This window comes from Sciurus vulgaris, assembly GCF_902686455.1.
Source record: "Sciurus vulgaris genome assembly, chromosome: 5".
Classification (NCBI taxonomy): Eukaryota; Metazoa; Chordata; class Mammalia; order Rodentia; family Sciuridae; genus Sciurus; species Sciurus vulgaris.
Window position 1 is genome coordinate 113,144,153 of NC_136465.1, and position 15,537 is coordinate 113,159,689.

Genomic DNA, 15,537 nt, shown 5'->3' on the forward strand with positions numbered 1-15,537 from the left:
AATAAAGTGCCTGTTTTTCAAACAAACAAACAAATGAATAAATAGAATGTATTATGTAAACTATTATCTTGTTTTTTTCCTGTTCAGTATTTGACCATATTACCATGTTAGCAAATATGCATCTACAGACTTTTTTTTTTTTTTTTTATTTGCGGTGCTGGGGATTGAACCCAGAGCCTTGTGCTTGCAAGGCAGGTACTCTACCAATTGAGCTATATCCCCAGCCCCAGACTATTTATTCTTAATGAATTTTTTTTTTCATACTGGAAATTGAACCCAGGGGTATTTAACCACTGAGCCCCATCTCCAGTCTTTGTTGTATTATTATTATTTTTTAATTTTTTTAATTTTGAGGGAGGATCTTGCTAAGTTGTTTAGGGTCTTGCTAACTAGCTAAGTTGCTCAGGCTGGCTTTGAACTTAAGGTCTTCCTGCCTCAGCCTCCCAAGTTGCTGGGATTACAGGCATGTACCACCATACCCAGTAAAAAAAATATTTTTGAGATATGTTAATCAAGCTTGTTTTGTTAAAATCAAACTGTTAAACAATATGAAACAAAGTGAAACTTGGCCATAATGCCATCCCCTAAGGGTAAACAATTTAGTATGTTGCCTTCCAGATTAATTTCTCTATATATGCAAACATATCTCTTATTGTATTTTTAAAAACTAGACCCTAGATACATCTATTTTGCTGCTTTCCTTTTGTATTTAATATATTTTAGACATCTTCCAGTGCCATTACATTTGGAATACCTGCATATTATTATATTGATCAGAATTTTTTTTTTTTTTTTTTTTTGCACATTAAGCAGGTTTTATTTAAAGGTAATAATACAGACTTCTCCCGGCAGGGAGAAGGGGGCCATGGCTGATGTTCTAAAGTCCCCCTTGATCAGAAATTTTTGTCCTCAGAACTATTGACGTTTTATACTGAATAAGTCTTTATTGTGTGGCTGTCCTCATTGCAGGATGTTCCCTAACCTCTGTCCTTTGGATGCCAGTAGCACCTCTTCTTCCACGTGTGACAAAACTGTTTACAGGCATCCTCACCCTGGGGGCAGGGGAGGGTGTGTTTATATGCACAGTTGCTTCTAGTTGAAAGCAACTAGTTTGCTTCCAGTGTTTTCACTACAAAGAATGGGGCACAGAATATGTTTGTACTGATTTTTGTGCAGTCATGTAAATATTATTAAATAAATTCCTAGAAGTACAGTTAGTTTCTGAGTAAAAATTTTGATGGAAATTGTCAAATTACTTCAAAAGGGTAATATATTTATTTTTGTAAACTATATCCTTATGGTTCCAAATTTATATCCTTTCCCTGATTTCTGGATCCAGATAACCAACTGCTGATGAGAGATTTCTTTTGTGACACACAGGCTTATCCTAAACTCAGCTTTTATCTTCTCACTTCACCAGATATACACTTCTTCCCATGTTTCTTTGGCAGATAGCAACATCATCTGCCTGGCTATTCAAGCCAGAAACTACCTTCTCTACCCTACATTCATCCACTCAGCAGATTCTATCCAGTCTAAACTCCTTAATCTTTCTCTTAGTTAATTTGCTTCTTTTCATCTCTGACAACTTGCTGCAGCACAGATATGCAAGTGGTGCCCCCTGCTGCAGCCCTCCAGTGAACCCTGTAGTCTCTCCCTTTCTACCCCAGCATCACCAGCTTCATTTTAAATAAAACTTTCTCACTGGGCATGGTGGCCCACGCCTGTAATCCCAGCACTTGGGAGGTTAAGACAGGAGGATCCCAAATTTGAGGCCAGCCTTGACAATTTAGTGAGATCCTTTAAAAAAAGAAAAAAAGAGAAAGGTTTGGGGATGTACCTCAGTGATAAAGTTTCCCTGGCTTCAATCCCTAGTATAAGAATAGAATAGAATAATAGAATAGAATAACTTTCTTTGATTTAAAAAATACATTTTCAGTTTTGGAAAACAGTGCTCTATCATGTCACATGTACTTCACTACATATATTTGTACTCCCAGCTTTGACTTAATCATCTTTCCTTGAATGTCCTATTGGTCCTCTGTATTGCCTATTCCTTTCAACCTTGCCCTATACCTGTTATCTTCTCCCCTTATTACCTGAAACATTTCTTGCCACGTCAGCCATGCATTTTCTCTGTTTATCAGTTTATTCTCATGACATTTGTTGTATCTGTACTTCGTATGTGCTTCATGGATACTTTTAAAATTTAACCTTGTAGAAAAGACAGTCATATGTATAAATAATATAAAACAGTAAATCAAGGAAAGAGGATATAGGATTTCCAGATGCAGGTTCCAACACAGGTGTTTGGATAGAGAATGGCCTTTTAAATATGCCATCTCAGTGCCTGAGTCATCACTGCTCATCTTAACTAGACTTAATGATTTTATGTGGTTCTCTATAACAGTATAAGAGAATACTTCACAAACCATTTGCATTCATTTGGTTAAACTGAAACTTTTGGAGGAAATCATTGTCTGTCAGCCTTGCAGCATTCCATTTTAGGATATCTTAAATACCAAGAAAGCTTAGGGGTACCTAGCAGTAGCACACATCTGTAATCCCAGTGACTCGTGAGAGGCTGAGGCAGGACAATCGTAAGTTCAAAGCTAGACTCAGCAACCTAGCAAGTTCCTAAGCAATTTAGAGAGAGCCTGTCTCAAAAGAAAAGAAAAAGGAATGAGGATGTGGTTCAATAGTAGAGAGCGCCTGGGTTAAATCCCCAATGCCAAAAAGAAAAATAAGTTAGGGGTGGGGGAAGAATGGAGGAACGTTGGATTGTGTAGAGGGAAATGAGGGGAGGGGAGGAAATGGGGTGAGGAGGAAAGATAGTGGAATGAGACAAACATGATCACCCTACATACATGTATGATTACATGAATGGTGTGACTCTACATTATGTACAACCAGAGAAATGAAAAATTGTACCCCATTTGTGTGCAATGAATCAAAATGCATTCAGCTGTCTTGTATACCTAAGTAGAACAAACAATAAAAAAATAAAATATATGTACATTTAAAAAAAAAAAAAAGAAAGGTTACCTTGGATCTTGGGAATATCTGCTGGATATGTAGTACATTGTTATATAAGATTGATGTAGGGACAAGCCCTACAATTCTCCACAAGAAGTCCACTCCAAGTCCGTGGGAAGTTACACTTAGCAAAAATTTGGCAAAGAACCATATATTTTTCCTCCACTATGCGTGTGGTAGTCCTATAACACTGTAATTAATTTTATTTTTACAATGAACAGCCACAGAATAAGAAAAATGCATAACCTATTTCTGTTTCTTACTATTTTAGGGGACATCACACAGAAGGGATATGAAAAGAAGAGGTCCAAGCTCCTGTCTCCTTACAGCCCACAGACACAAGGTAGGCGATGAGAAATGGTTTCACCTTTTTTCAATATTTTTACACCAAAGAGATTCTGTCTTACAAGAAATACCTGTTTCATTTGTTCCTGTTTTTTTTTTTTTTCCCTCCCTTTCACCAAGGGAGAGAAAAAAAAGAAAGTAAAGAAAGGAGGAAATGAATCTTAATTGAGCATCTGCCATGTGCAAGGCACTTGAAAAATACACACAGTCATCAAGTCATTTATGCAGAGCTTGGGTGGTAGTGTGTGAAGGACTGAGATGATTCAATGGCAGAAAATTCCAGGCCATGGAAAAACTTCATTTTATTTATGCCAGAGTGCAAACTTCGATGGAGAGGTGTTAAAAGGAGAGCAAGATAAGGAGAAAGAACAGATCCAGAATTACAAGGTACCTCAAGTGTTGGATGACTGGAGGATTTAGGGACAGGCCCCCAAATAGACATAGTAATTAATTCACAGCTTGACTTATTGCTTAAAGAGATTGACAAGTTCTTTTTTTTTTTTTTAATATTAAAAAAAATTTTTTTAGTTGTAGATGGACACAATACCTTTATTTGCTTTCATTTATTTTTATGTGGTGCTGAAGATCAAACCCAGTGCCTTTCGAGTGCTGGGCAAGCACTATACCCCTGAGCCACAATCCCAGCCCCTTGACAAGTTCTTTAAATCAGGAGCCACTTTTGTGGTTAATTCTAAAGTGGTTGCCATATCTTTGCTTTTAAAAAAAGCTATTGCACTTTCTCTCTCTCTCTCTCTTTTTCATACTGGGGATTGAACCCATGGGTGCTTAACAACTGAGCCATATCCCTAGCCCTTTTTATATTATATTTAGAGACAGTGTCTCATTGAGTTGCTTAGGGCCTCACTAAGTTGCTGAGGCTGATGTTGAACTTGGAGTCCTCCTGCCTCAGCATCCCGAGCTGGTGGGATTACAGGCATGCACCACCACCCGGCCTGATTAGCTGTCTCTTAATTATCATAAAGTTACCCAGATTCCAGAATTTCCTTTGATAGACAGTTTCTGCTTTAATTACTGTAACTCTAACCTTTTTCAGTATTTCTAGTCCCTCCCCACACGCACAATTAAAGTGTGTTTTCATATGCTTATCCTTTGTGGAGCTAATGGCTTTTATTACTAGGTTATAAATACCAGGAGGCCTTTTTGTCTTCCGTGGTTCTTATGTTAAGTCTTACATAGGGTTTATGGTCTGTAAATAATTTGTTGAATGACTAATGGAATAAATAAAATAATGATGATATACTAAATATATTTCACTGGAGGTCTTTTTTTGTTGACTGTACTGTTTTTGAAAATATAGTTGACTCTCAGTATTTGTGGGATGATTGGTTTCTGGATCCCCTGCAGATACCACATCTGTAGGTGCTCAAGTTGCTTATGTAAAGTGGCATAGTACTTGGACATAATCTACACACATCTTCCCTTATACTTGAAATCATCTCTAGATTACTTATAATACCTCAGGCTGTGTAAATGCTGTATAATTAGTTGTTACTCTGTATTTAAGGAAGAATGACAAGTAAAAAAATGTCTGTACATGTTCAATTCAGGCAGTTTTTTTCACATAATGTATTTTGGATCCAAGGTTGGTTGAGTTCATGGCTATTGAACCCATGGATGCAGAGGTCTCACTGTATCTACTTAGAAAAAACTAGTAGGTCAATACATTGTTAGCCAGTTTAAAATATCTTAATGAATAGGTAGATACAGAAATCAATTGAGGGCTAGGGTTGTATCTCAGTGGTAGAGCTCTTGCTTAGTACGTGTGAGACCCTGGGTTTGATCCTTAGCACTACATAAAGATAAATAAATAAACAACTAAAAATAATTAAAAACTTGAAAAAAAAAAATCAACTGAGAGAAAAGAGGTAAAAATTGGGCCAGTGAGAGATAATGAAAAGCAGGGTTTAACTGAGCATGGCATGGTGGAGGTGGGAAGAATGGAAAAGATTTTATTCTGATTTGCTGCCTAATTATGGTTCTAGTCCATGCCTTTGAAATCACTTTATAGAAAAGCAATCTGATCCTTAAAAATAACTTAATAAGAAATATATATATATATATAAAAGGACCATGATCTGTTATCTGTAGTCAGATTATAGAAAAAAAATCATGTTAAAAAGTCAGTTTATGCATTTGCTCTGAGAAATCTATATTGTTAGCACCTTCTTGCCCCATGAGGAAACCTACTTGGGAACCAAATCATAGACAGTTGCTTAGTGAGTATGAATTTGACAAATTAGGTGTTAGATTGCAGTAGGCCAAGAGGATGTGACATGGCTCTCCATTATGGATAGTCTCATAGATGACTCCACCAGAAAAACAGAACCCATCCGATGACAGTTTCTACCACCAGACTTCAAACTTCCCACGTCTGTGTCCATCCATTTTTACCTCCTCCTTCTGGTTAAAAAGGTTATCTGACACTCAAGCCAAGGACAGTTGGTTTACCTATGCTTCGAATCCTTCTCCCTTTTCAGAAATCATGTGTTGTCCTGTGGTACCAAGGACAGGGCATTGAGAGCAGTCCATCTGGGTGCAGACAATGAGGGGCACACTATAGAGAATTAATAACAGTGACAAAAAGTTTTTTTTTTTTTTTGTTGTTTTTTTTTTTTTTTTTGGTACTGGGAATTGAATTCAGGGCCAGTTTACCACTAATTTACCACTGAGCTACATATCCAGTCCTTTTGAGACAGGGATCTCCCTATATTGTAGAAGGTCTTGCTAAGTTGCTGAGATTGTCCTCAAACTTGGAATCCTCCTGCCTCAGCTCCCAGGTTGCTGGAATTATAGGTGTGTGCCACCATGCTTGGCTGGTCTTCTTTTTATTATCACTTCGTGCAGCAGTGGTAACCATTGTCAATAATAAAACACTCCCTCTGCTGAGGCAGACAGCTCTCTTGCTGCCTTGGTATGCCATTGTAGCCACTTTCTCCCTCTCAGCCAGGTTCTTCCCCAAGTAGTTAGTCCTGCTTGTTACTGTCCTGTTTGGAAAAAAAAAAAGAAAAAGGGTGGGGAGAAGGATTTTTCCTTTACTTGTCAACCACTGACAACGTCACCAACTCTGTTACCCCTTTATAATCAAACTGCTCAGAACTACGTATACTATTTTTTCAGCTACTCACTTCTCAGCCCAATTCCAGTTCTTTCTGCAGTTATCATCATTAAATCTCAGTAATATTTGGCACTATACCTCTCAGATCTCTTCTTTTGAAAAACCTTCCTAGTTTTCTCACTCTTCTCTTGTGGCTCCTCTTAGCCATCCTTGCAGGCTGTCCTTCTCTGTTAAATACTGCAATTTTGAAGACAAGGCCCCAAGCCCTCTTGTCTTCTCACTCTGTAGTAGTGGTTCTCAAATTGTAGCCTACATTAGAATTACTGGAGGGTTCGTTAATACACAGATTGTAGGGCCCTCTTCTCAGAATTTCTGATTTAGTAGATGTAGGATACAGCCTGAGAATTTGCATTTTTATCGAGTTCCCAAGAAATATTGAAGTTGCTGGTGAGAACCAATGTGTTTCTTATCTTCCTAGATTATTTTAGCCACACCTGTGGCTTTAATTATCATTTGTATATAGGTGACTCCCAAACATCTTCAGCCCATCTCTGCTGAGCCCAGTTCCAGCTGCATGCTTTATGTATCTTAAGGGCCCCTTCATTTCAACATATTCAAAATTAAATTTATGACTTCCATGTACCACCCCTGCTACCACTACCAGTCCCTCCCTACATCAGTGAAAATTCAACTACAGCAGCATTCAACTTATTCCTCTCCTCCTCTTCTGGTTTTTCTCTTCTGAGTAAATACAACTTATCCCCATAACCTCAACTTGTTAGAAACTAAATCCATCCCCATCTCTTGTTAGTCAGTAAGTGATTAGTTCCCTGTTGCTTCTTGAGCCAGTTTTGGTAAATTTAATTTTTTAGGGAAACTATTTATTTTGTGTAAGTTTTTGGATTTATTGCATTATTCCCAATATTCTTTCTATTTTTAAAACCTTGACTTGATTTATATTGCTTATTTGGAGTTGGGGATATAGTACTTTTCCTGCATGCATTAGACTCTGGGTTCCATCCCCAGTACTCAGGGTAGGAAGTTGGGGTGGATTATGTATTGCTTATGCTCTCTCCCTCTCCCTTCACCTCCTTCCTCTTTTCTTGATTGATTTTCCCAGAAGTTTGTCTTTTCAAAGAACACGCTTTGGTTTTATTGATCTTTTTTAGTATATCTTTATCTTCTGATTATTTTTCAACCACATGTATTTTTTTCTTTCTACTTTTTTCTTTACTCTTTTGTACTTTTTAAAATTTTTTCTGAGTTACATGCTTAGATTGTGCCTTTTCATTAAGATAAATGTTTCTTCTTCATTTTTCCCCCTCTGGTACTAGGGATTGAACCCAGGAGTGCTCTACCACAGAACTGTATTCCTAGCCCCTTTCATTTTTTATTTTAATAACAGGGTATTGCTAAATTGCCAAGGCTGGCCTGAAGCTCTCAATCCTCCTGCTTCAGCCTCCTCAGTTGGTGGGATTATAGACATGTGCCACCAACCATGGTAGATGAATGTTTCTTAACTTCACCATGGTTAGAGAACAAACTTGTACAAAATTATGTCTTTGTTACTTGTTATAGTCTTTGGTAAATGTCTGTTAACTCATCTATTTGTGTTTTAATAAGTTGATAGGTTTGTTTCCATTAGCTCAAACTAATTTTTTACTAACTTTTTGAATGTTTGATCTATCAATTCTCATAGAAGTATTTCATCAAACCTGGACTGTGACTATAGAATTATCAGTGTCCCTTGTAATTCTGTCAAGTTTTACTTTTGTATTTATTTATTTATTTGTTTGTTTGTTTGCAGTATTGAACCCAGGGTTGTGAGCTTGCCTAGTATGCACAGAGCCTCTCCTAAGCTTTTTGTTTGTTCGCTTGTTTAATCTAAACTTGGTCTAGAGTTGTTAGGCATCTTTATTTTCTTCCTAAACAACACAAGGACTTTAGGATGCTTTGATGTTGATCACCACCACTTCCCATCTTATATTACTACGACTGCTACTACTGGTACTGGGCATTGAACCCCAGGGGCTCTTTACCATTGAGCTACATCCTCAGTCTTTTTTATTTTGAGACAGGTCTTGCCAAGTTCCTGAGACTGGCCTTGAACTTCCTATTATTCTCTTAGCTTCTCAAATTGAGGGGATTACAGGCATGTGCCACGATGTCTGGCTCCCTTTTTATATTTTAGCATCACCTTGTTTCCATTACTTCACTTACCAGTTATTATTGTATTATGTAGGTAATGATAGTTATTATTTCTTTGTTTGCCATTCCTTCTTTAAAAAAAATTTTAAAGGGCTATTCTTTCTTATATTTGTCTCCTCAGTTCAATCTCCTTCCTAAATGCATTTTTTTTTTTTTTTTTCCTTTTTCACACCTAGAATCAGACCCAAGGGTGCTGTACCCTACCCCTTGAGCATTTCCAGCTCTTTATTTTATCTTATTTAATTTTTGAGATGGGGTCTCCCTAAGTTGCTTAGGCTGGCCTTAAATTTTTGATTCTCCTGCTTAGCTTTCTGAGTTGCTGGGATTACAGGTGAATGTCAAATTGCTCAACCTTAAATGTATTTTTAGTAAATACGTACTTTAGTGAAAATATTAGTAAATTCTCTACAATTTGTGTTTATCCCTTTTTTTTTTCTTACCACTTTTATTCTTTTTTTTTTTTTATTGTAAACAAATGGGATACATGTTGTTTCTCTGTTTGTACATGGCGTAAAGGCATACCATTTGTGTAATCATAAATTTACATAGAGTAATGTTGTTTGATTCATTCTGTTATTTTTCCCTTCCCCCCACCCCTCCCACCCCTTTTTACCCTCTATACAGTCCTTCCTTCCTCCATACTTGCCCCCCTCCCTAACCCTAACTCTAACCCTAACACTAACCCTTCCCTCCCCCCCATTATGTGTCATCCTCCACTTATTAGCGATATCATTCGTCCTTTGGCTCTTTGAGATTGGCTTATCTCACTTAGCATGATATTCTCCAATTTCATCCATTTGCCTGCAAATGCCATAATTTTATCATTCTTTATGGCTGAGTAATATTCCATTGTATATATATACCACAGTTTCTTTATCCACTCATCAATTGAAGGGCATCTAGGTTGGTTCCACAGTCTGGCTATTGTGAATTGAGCAGCTATGAACATTGATGTGGCTGTGTCTCTGTAGTATGCTGATTTTAAGTCCTTTGGGTATAGGCCAAGGAGTGGGATAGCTGGGTCAAATGACGGGTCCATTCCAAGTTTTCTAAGGAATCTCCACACTGCTTTCCAGAGTGGCTGCACTAATTTGCAGCCCCACCAGCAATGTATGAGTGTACCTTTCTCCCCACATCCTCGCCAACACCTGTTGTTGCTCGTATTCTTGATAATCGCCATTCTAATTGGGGTGAGATGGAATCTTAGGGTGGTTTTGATTTGCATTTCTCTTATTACTAGAGATGTTGAACATTTTTCCATATGTTTGTTGATTGCTTGTAGATCTTCTTCTGTGAAGTGTCTATTCATTTTCTTAGCCCATTTGTCCACTGGATTATTTGAATTCTTGGAGTAAAGCTTTTTGAGTTCTTTATAGATTCTGGAGATTAGTGCTCTATCTGAAGTATGATTGGCAAAGATATTCTCCCATTCTGTAGGCTCTTTCTTCGCATTGCTGATAGTTTCCTTTGCTGAGAGAAAGCTTTTTAGTTTGAATCTATCCCAGTGGTTGATTCTAGCTTTTATTTCTTGTGCTATGGGAGTCCTGTTAAGGAAGTCTGATCCTAGACCAACAAGGTGAAGATTTGGACCTACTTTTTCTTCTATAATCTGCAGGGTCTCTGGTCTGATTCCGAGGTCCTTAATCCATTTTGAGTTTAGTTTCGTGCATGGTGAGAGATATGGGTTTAGTTTCATTCTGTTGCATATGGATTTCCAATTCTCCCAGCACCATTTGTTGAAGAGGCTATCTTTTCTCCATTGCATATTTTTGGCCCCTTTGTCTAGTATGAGAAAATTGTATTTATTTGGGTTTGTGTCCGTGTCCTCTATTCTATACCATTGATCTACCTTTCTATTTTGGTACCAATACCATGCCGTTTTTGTTACTATTGCTTTGTAGTAGAGTTGAAGATCTGGTATTGCAATACCCCCTGTTTCACTCTTCCTGCTAAGTATTGCTTTAGCTATTCTGGGTTTCTTATTCTTCCAGATGAATTTCATAATTGCTTGCTCTATTTCTGTAAGGTACATCATTGGGATTTTAATTGGAATTGCATTGAATTTGTATAGCACTTTAGGTAGTATGGCCATTTTGACAATATTAATTCTTCCTATCCAAGAACATGGAAGATCTTTCCATCTTCTAAGGTGTTCTTTAATTTCTTTCTTTAGTGTTGTATAGTTTTCATTGTAGAGGTCTTTCACCTCTTTTGTGAGATTGATTCCCAAGTATTTTATTTTTTTTGAGGCTATTGTGAATGGGGTAGTTTTCCTAATTTCTCTTTCTGAAGATTCATCACTTATGTATAAAAATGCGTTGGATTTATGGGCATTGATCTTGTAACCTGCTACTTTACTGAATTCACTTATGAGTTCTAAGAGTTTTCTGGTGGAATTTCCAGGTTCCTCTAAATATATAATCATGTCATCAGCGAACAGGGATAGTTTGAGTTCTTCTTTCCCAATTCGTATCCCTTTAATCTCTTTGGTTTGTCTAATTGCTCTGGCCAGAGTCTCAAGAACGATGTTGAATAGAAGTGGTGAAAGAGGGCATCCCTGCCTTGTTCCAGTTTTTAGGGGGAATGCTTTCAGTTTTTCACCATTTAGAATGATATTAGCCATGGGCTTAGCATAAATGGCCTTTACAATGTTAAGGAATGTTCCCACTCTCCCTATTTTTTCTAGTGTTTTGAGCATGAAGGGGTGCTGTATTTTATCAAATGCTTTTTCTGCATCTATTGAAATAATCATGTGATTCTTGACTTTAAGTCTATTAATGTGGTGAATTACGTTTATTGATTTCCTGATGTTGAACCAACCTTGCATCCCTGGGATGAAACCCACTTGATCATGGTGCACTATCTTTTTAATATGTTTTTGTATGCGATTTGCTAAAATTTTGTTGAGAATTTTTGCATCGATGTTCATTAAGGATATTGGTCTGAAATTTTCTTTCCTTGATGAGTCTCTGTCTGGTTTAGGTATCAGGGTGATATTGGCTTCATAGAATGAGTTTGGGAGGGTTCCCTCCTCTTCTATTTTATGGAATACTTTGAGAAGTATTGGAATGAGCTCTTCTTTAAAGGTTTTGTAGAACTCGGCTGAGAACCCATCTGGTCCTGGACTTTTCTTTGTTGGTAGGCTTTTGATGACTTCTTCTATTTCAGTACTTGAAATTGGTCTATTTAAATTGTTTATGTCCTCCTCGTTCAGTTTAGGCAATTCATATGTCTCTAGAAACCTGTTGATGCCTTCAAAATTTTCTATTTTGTTGGAGTATAGATTTTCAAAATAGCTTCTAATTATGTTTTGTATTTCAATCCTGTCTGTTGTGATATTTCCTTGTTCATTCCGAATTTTAGTGATTTGGGTTTTCTCTCGTCTTCTCTTTGTTAGTGTGGCTAAAGGTTTATCAGTTTTGTTTATTTTTTTCAAAGAACCAACTATTTATTTTGTCAATTTTTTGTATTGTTTCTTTTGTTTCAATTTTGTTGATTTCAGCTCTGAGTTTAACTATTTCCTGTCTTCTACTACTTTTGGTGCTGGTCTGTTCTTCTTTTTCTAGGGCTTTGAGCTGTAGTGTTAGGTCGTTTATTTGTTGAGTTTTACTTCTTTTATTAAATGCGCTCCATGAAATAAATTTCCCTCTAAGTACTGCTTTCATAGTGTCCCAGAGATTTTGATATGATGTTTCTTTGTTCTCATTTACCTCTAAGAATTTTTTAATTTCCTTCCTAATATCTTCTGTTATCCATTCATCATATAATAGCGTATTGTTTAATCTCCAGATGTTGGAATAGTTTCTGTGTTTTACTCTTTCATTTATTTCTAACTTCAATCCATTATGATCTGATAGAATACATGCTAGTGTCTCTATCTTCTTGTATTTGCTAACATTAGCTTTGTGGCATAATATATGGTCTATTTTAGAGAAGGATCCATGTGTTGCTGAGAAGAAAGTGTATTCGCTCTTGGTTGGATGGTATATTCTATAAATGTCCGTTAAGTCTAAATTATTGATTGTGTTATTGAGATCTATGGTTTCTTTGTTCAATTTTTGTCTGGAAGATCTGTCCAGTGGTGAGAGAGGCATGTTAAAATCACCTAGTATTATTGTGTTATGGTCTATTTGGTTTCTGAAATTGAGAAGGATTTGTTTGACATACATGGATGAGCCACTGTTTGGGGCATAGCTGTTTATGATTGTTATATCTTGCTGATTTATGCTTCCCTTAAGCAATATGAAATGTCCTTCTTTATCCCTTCTGACTAACTTTGGCTTGAAGTCCACATTATCGAAAATGAGGATGGATACTCCAGCTTTTTTGCTGAGTCCATGTGCATGGTATGTTTTTCCCCATCCTTTCACCTTTAGTCTATGGGTATCTTTTTCTATGAGGTGAGTCTCTTGCAGGCAGCATATTGTTGGGTCTTTCTTTTTAATCCAATCTGCCAGTCTATGTCTTTTGATTGATGAATTCAGGCCATTAACATTCAGGGTTATTATAGAGATATGATTTGGTTTCCCGGTCATTTGGTTCATTTTTTTAAATTTTATTTATTTATTTGTTTGACACAACTTGTTTCCTCCTTTATTTGACAATTCCTTTAGGATAATTCCTCCCTATGCTGATTTGCTTCTTTGTTTTTCATCTCTTCCTCATGGAATATTTTGCTGAGAATGTTCTGTAATGCTGGCTTTCTTTTTGTAAATTCTTTTAGCTTTTGTTTATCATGGAAGGATTTTATTTCATCGTCAAATTTGAAGGTAAGTTTTGCTGGGTATAAGATTCTTGGTTGGCATCCATTTTCTTTCAGGGCTTGAAAAATGTTGTTCCAGGCCCTTCTAGCTTTTAGGGTCTGGATTGAAAAGTCTGCTGATATCCGTATTGGTTTCCCCCTGAATGTAATTTGGTTCTTTTCTCTCACAGCCTTTAAAATTCTGTCTTTATTTTGTATGTTCGGTATTTTCATTATAATGTGCTTGGTGTGGGTCTGTTGTAATTTTGTGTATTTGGAGTCCTATAAGCCTCTTGAACTTGATTTTCCATTTCATTCTTCAGATTTGGGAAATTTTCTGATATTATTTCATTGAATAGGTTGTTCATTCCTTTGGCTTGTTTCTCTAGGCCTTCCTCAATTCCAATAATTCTTAAATTTGGCCTTTTCATGATATCCCATAGTTCTTGTAGATTCTGTTCATGATTTCTTACCATCTTCTCTGTTTGTTCAACTTTGTTTTCAAGGTTAAATATTTTGTCTTCAATGTCTGAGGTTCTGTCTTCCAGATGTTCTATTCTATTGGTTATGCTTTCTGTGGAGTTCTTAATTTGGTTTATTGTTTCCTTCATGTCAAGGATTTTTGTTTGTTTTTTTTTCAATATCTCTAACTCTTTATTGAAATGATCTTTTGCTTCCTGTATTTGCTCTTTTAACTGTCGATTGGTGCGATCAATCAATGCTTGCATTTGCTCTTTCATCTCATCGTTTGCTTCTCTGATCATTTTAATTATGTACATTCTGAACTCCTTTTCTGTCATTTCTTCTGCCATGCTGTCATTGGGTTTTATTGACGTAACATCTAGATTTGTTTGCAGCATTTTCTTTCCTTGTTTTCTCATATTGTTCAGGTATCAGAGGACCGCTGAGATATTGCAGATTTCCTCTATTGACTTACAATGTCCCTGAAGATTTCTATATATATCCCCCCTTAGCCTTCAGTAGGCTGAAGTCTTGGAGGAAGTTGATAATGCAGTGCTCCACAAGGAAGCTGCCTCTCTAGGAGTGGTGGCCTTCAAGTGGGGTATAATCCCTGCTAGTGGGCAGAGGTGCCTCCACTTGTTGACCAATGGTCATCCAAAGGGGACCTGGGCTGTGGGCTGAGGCAAGGCCTGTTTGGGCCTGAGTCTCTGGTTTTACCGTCCTTGTGGGGAAACCTCACCCAGCAGGGAAGACTCACCCAGTGGGGAGGTCTCGCTGGTCAGTTCCCTCCTAGAGGTTCCCCTCAATTTACAGCTACCGCCTGGGCTGGGCTGCCTTCCTCTGCAAAGTTCCCAGGGGCCTGGCCCTACCTCCTGGGCCTGGGAGCCTCACCTTTTGCAGATGACTCTCCTTAGGCTGCCCTTCCTCAGAGAATCTGCCCGCAGGCCTGGAACCTTCGCTCCGCCCTAAGCCTGTCTCTGTGCGGCTCTTCCACCAAGAAGCCTCCTAGATCCTGGGACCCTGCTCTGCACCTAATCGCCTGGCTATGTGGCCCCTCCCCTGAGCAGCCACCTGGAGCCCTGTACAATCGCTCTGAATCCCAGAGACCCGCCACACGCCTCTTCCTCCAGACAGCCGCCCAGTATTCCGGTGGGGTCACTAGGAGTCCAAGAAACTCACTTTCCGCCTCCTCCTCCCACCAACCACCCGTAGCCCTGGGCAATCAATCACTCCGAGTCGAAGTGACCCTCCCCGTTCCTCCTCCTTCTCCAGATAACCCCCGGGGTGTTCAGGAGCGGTAGCTCTGAGTGGCTCTGAGTCCACGTGACCCGCAGCACGGGTTCTCTGGGCAACCGCCCGGAGCTCTGGTGCGGCCACTCAAGACCAAGCGTCCCACCACGCTTCTCCTCCAGGCAGCCCCCCTGTGTTCAGGAGCTGTCCCTTTAAGTCCAAACAACTCACCACTCGCCTTCTCCTCTGAGCAGCCGCCTGGAGCGCTAATGCAGTCACTGCGAGTCCATACGATCCGCCGCGCTCCTCCTCCTCCTCCTCCTACTCCTCCGGGCAGGCCCCGGGGTTCAGAAGTGGTCTGAGTGCAAACAGCTCGCCATGCAGCCCCTTCTCTGGCAACCGCCTGTAGCTCTGGTGTAGTCACTCCGAATCCAAGCGG

At 38.5% G+C, this 15,537-nt stretch overlaps 1 protein-coding gene across 4 annotated transcripts in view; it reads left to right on the forward strand.

Annotated features, from left to right (window-relative positions):
• Positions 1–15,537, forward strand: part of DIP2B (disco interacting protein 2 homolog B) — a 257,892-nt gene that overhangs the window by 124,335 nt on the left and 118,020 nt on the right. For all 4 annotated transcript variants that reach the window (XM_079139772.1, XM_079139774.1, XM_079139773.1 and 1 more), the window contains exon 2: positions 3,308–3,379. In XM_079139772.1, coding sequence (XP_078995898.1) covers positions 3,308–3,379 — 72 coding nt within the window. The remainder of the gene's footprint in view (positions 1–3,307; positions 3,380–15,537) is intronic.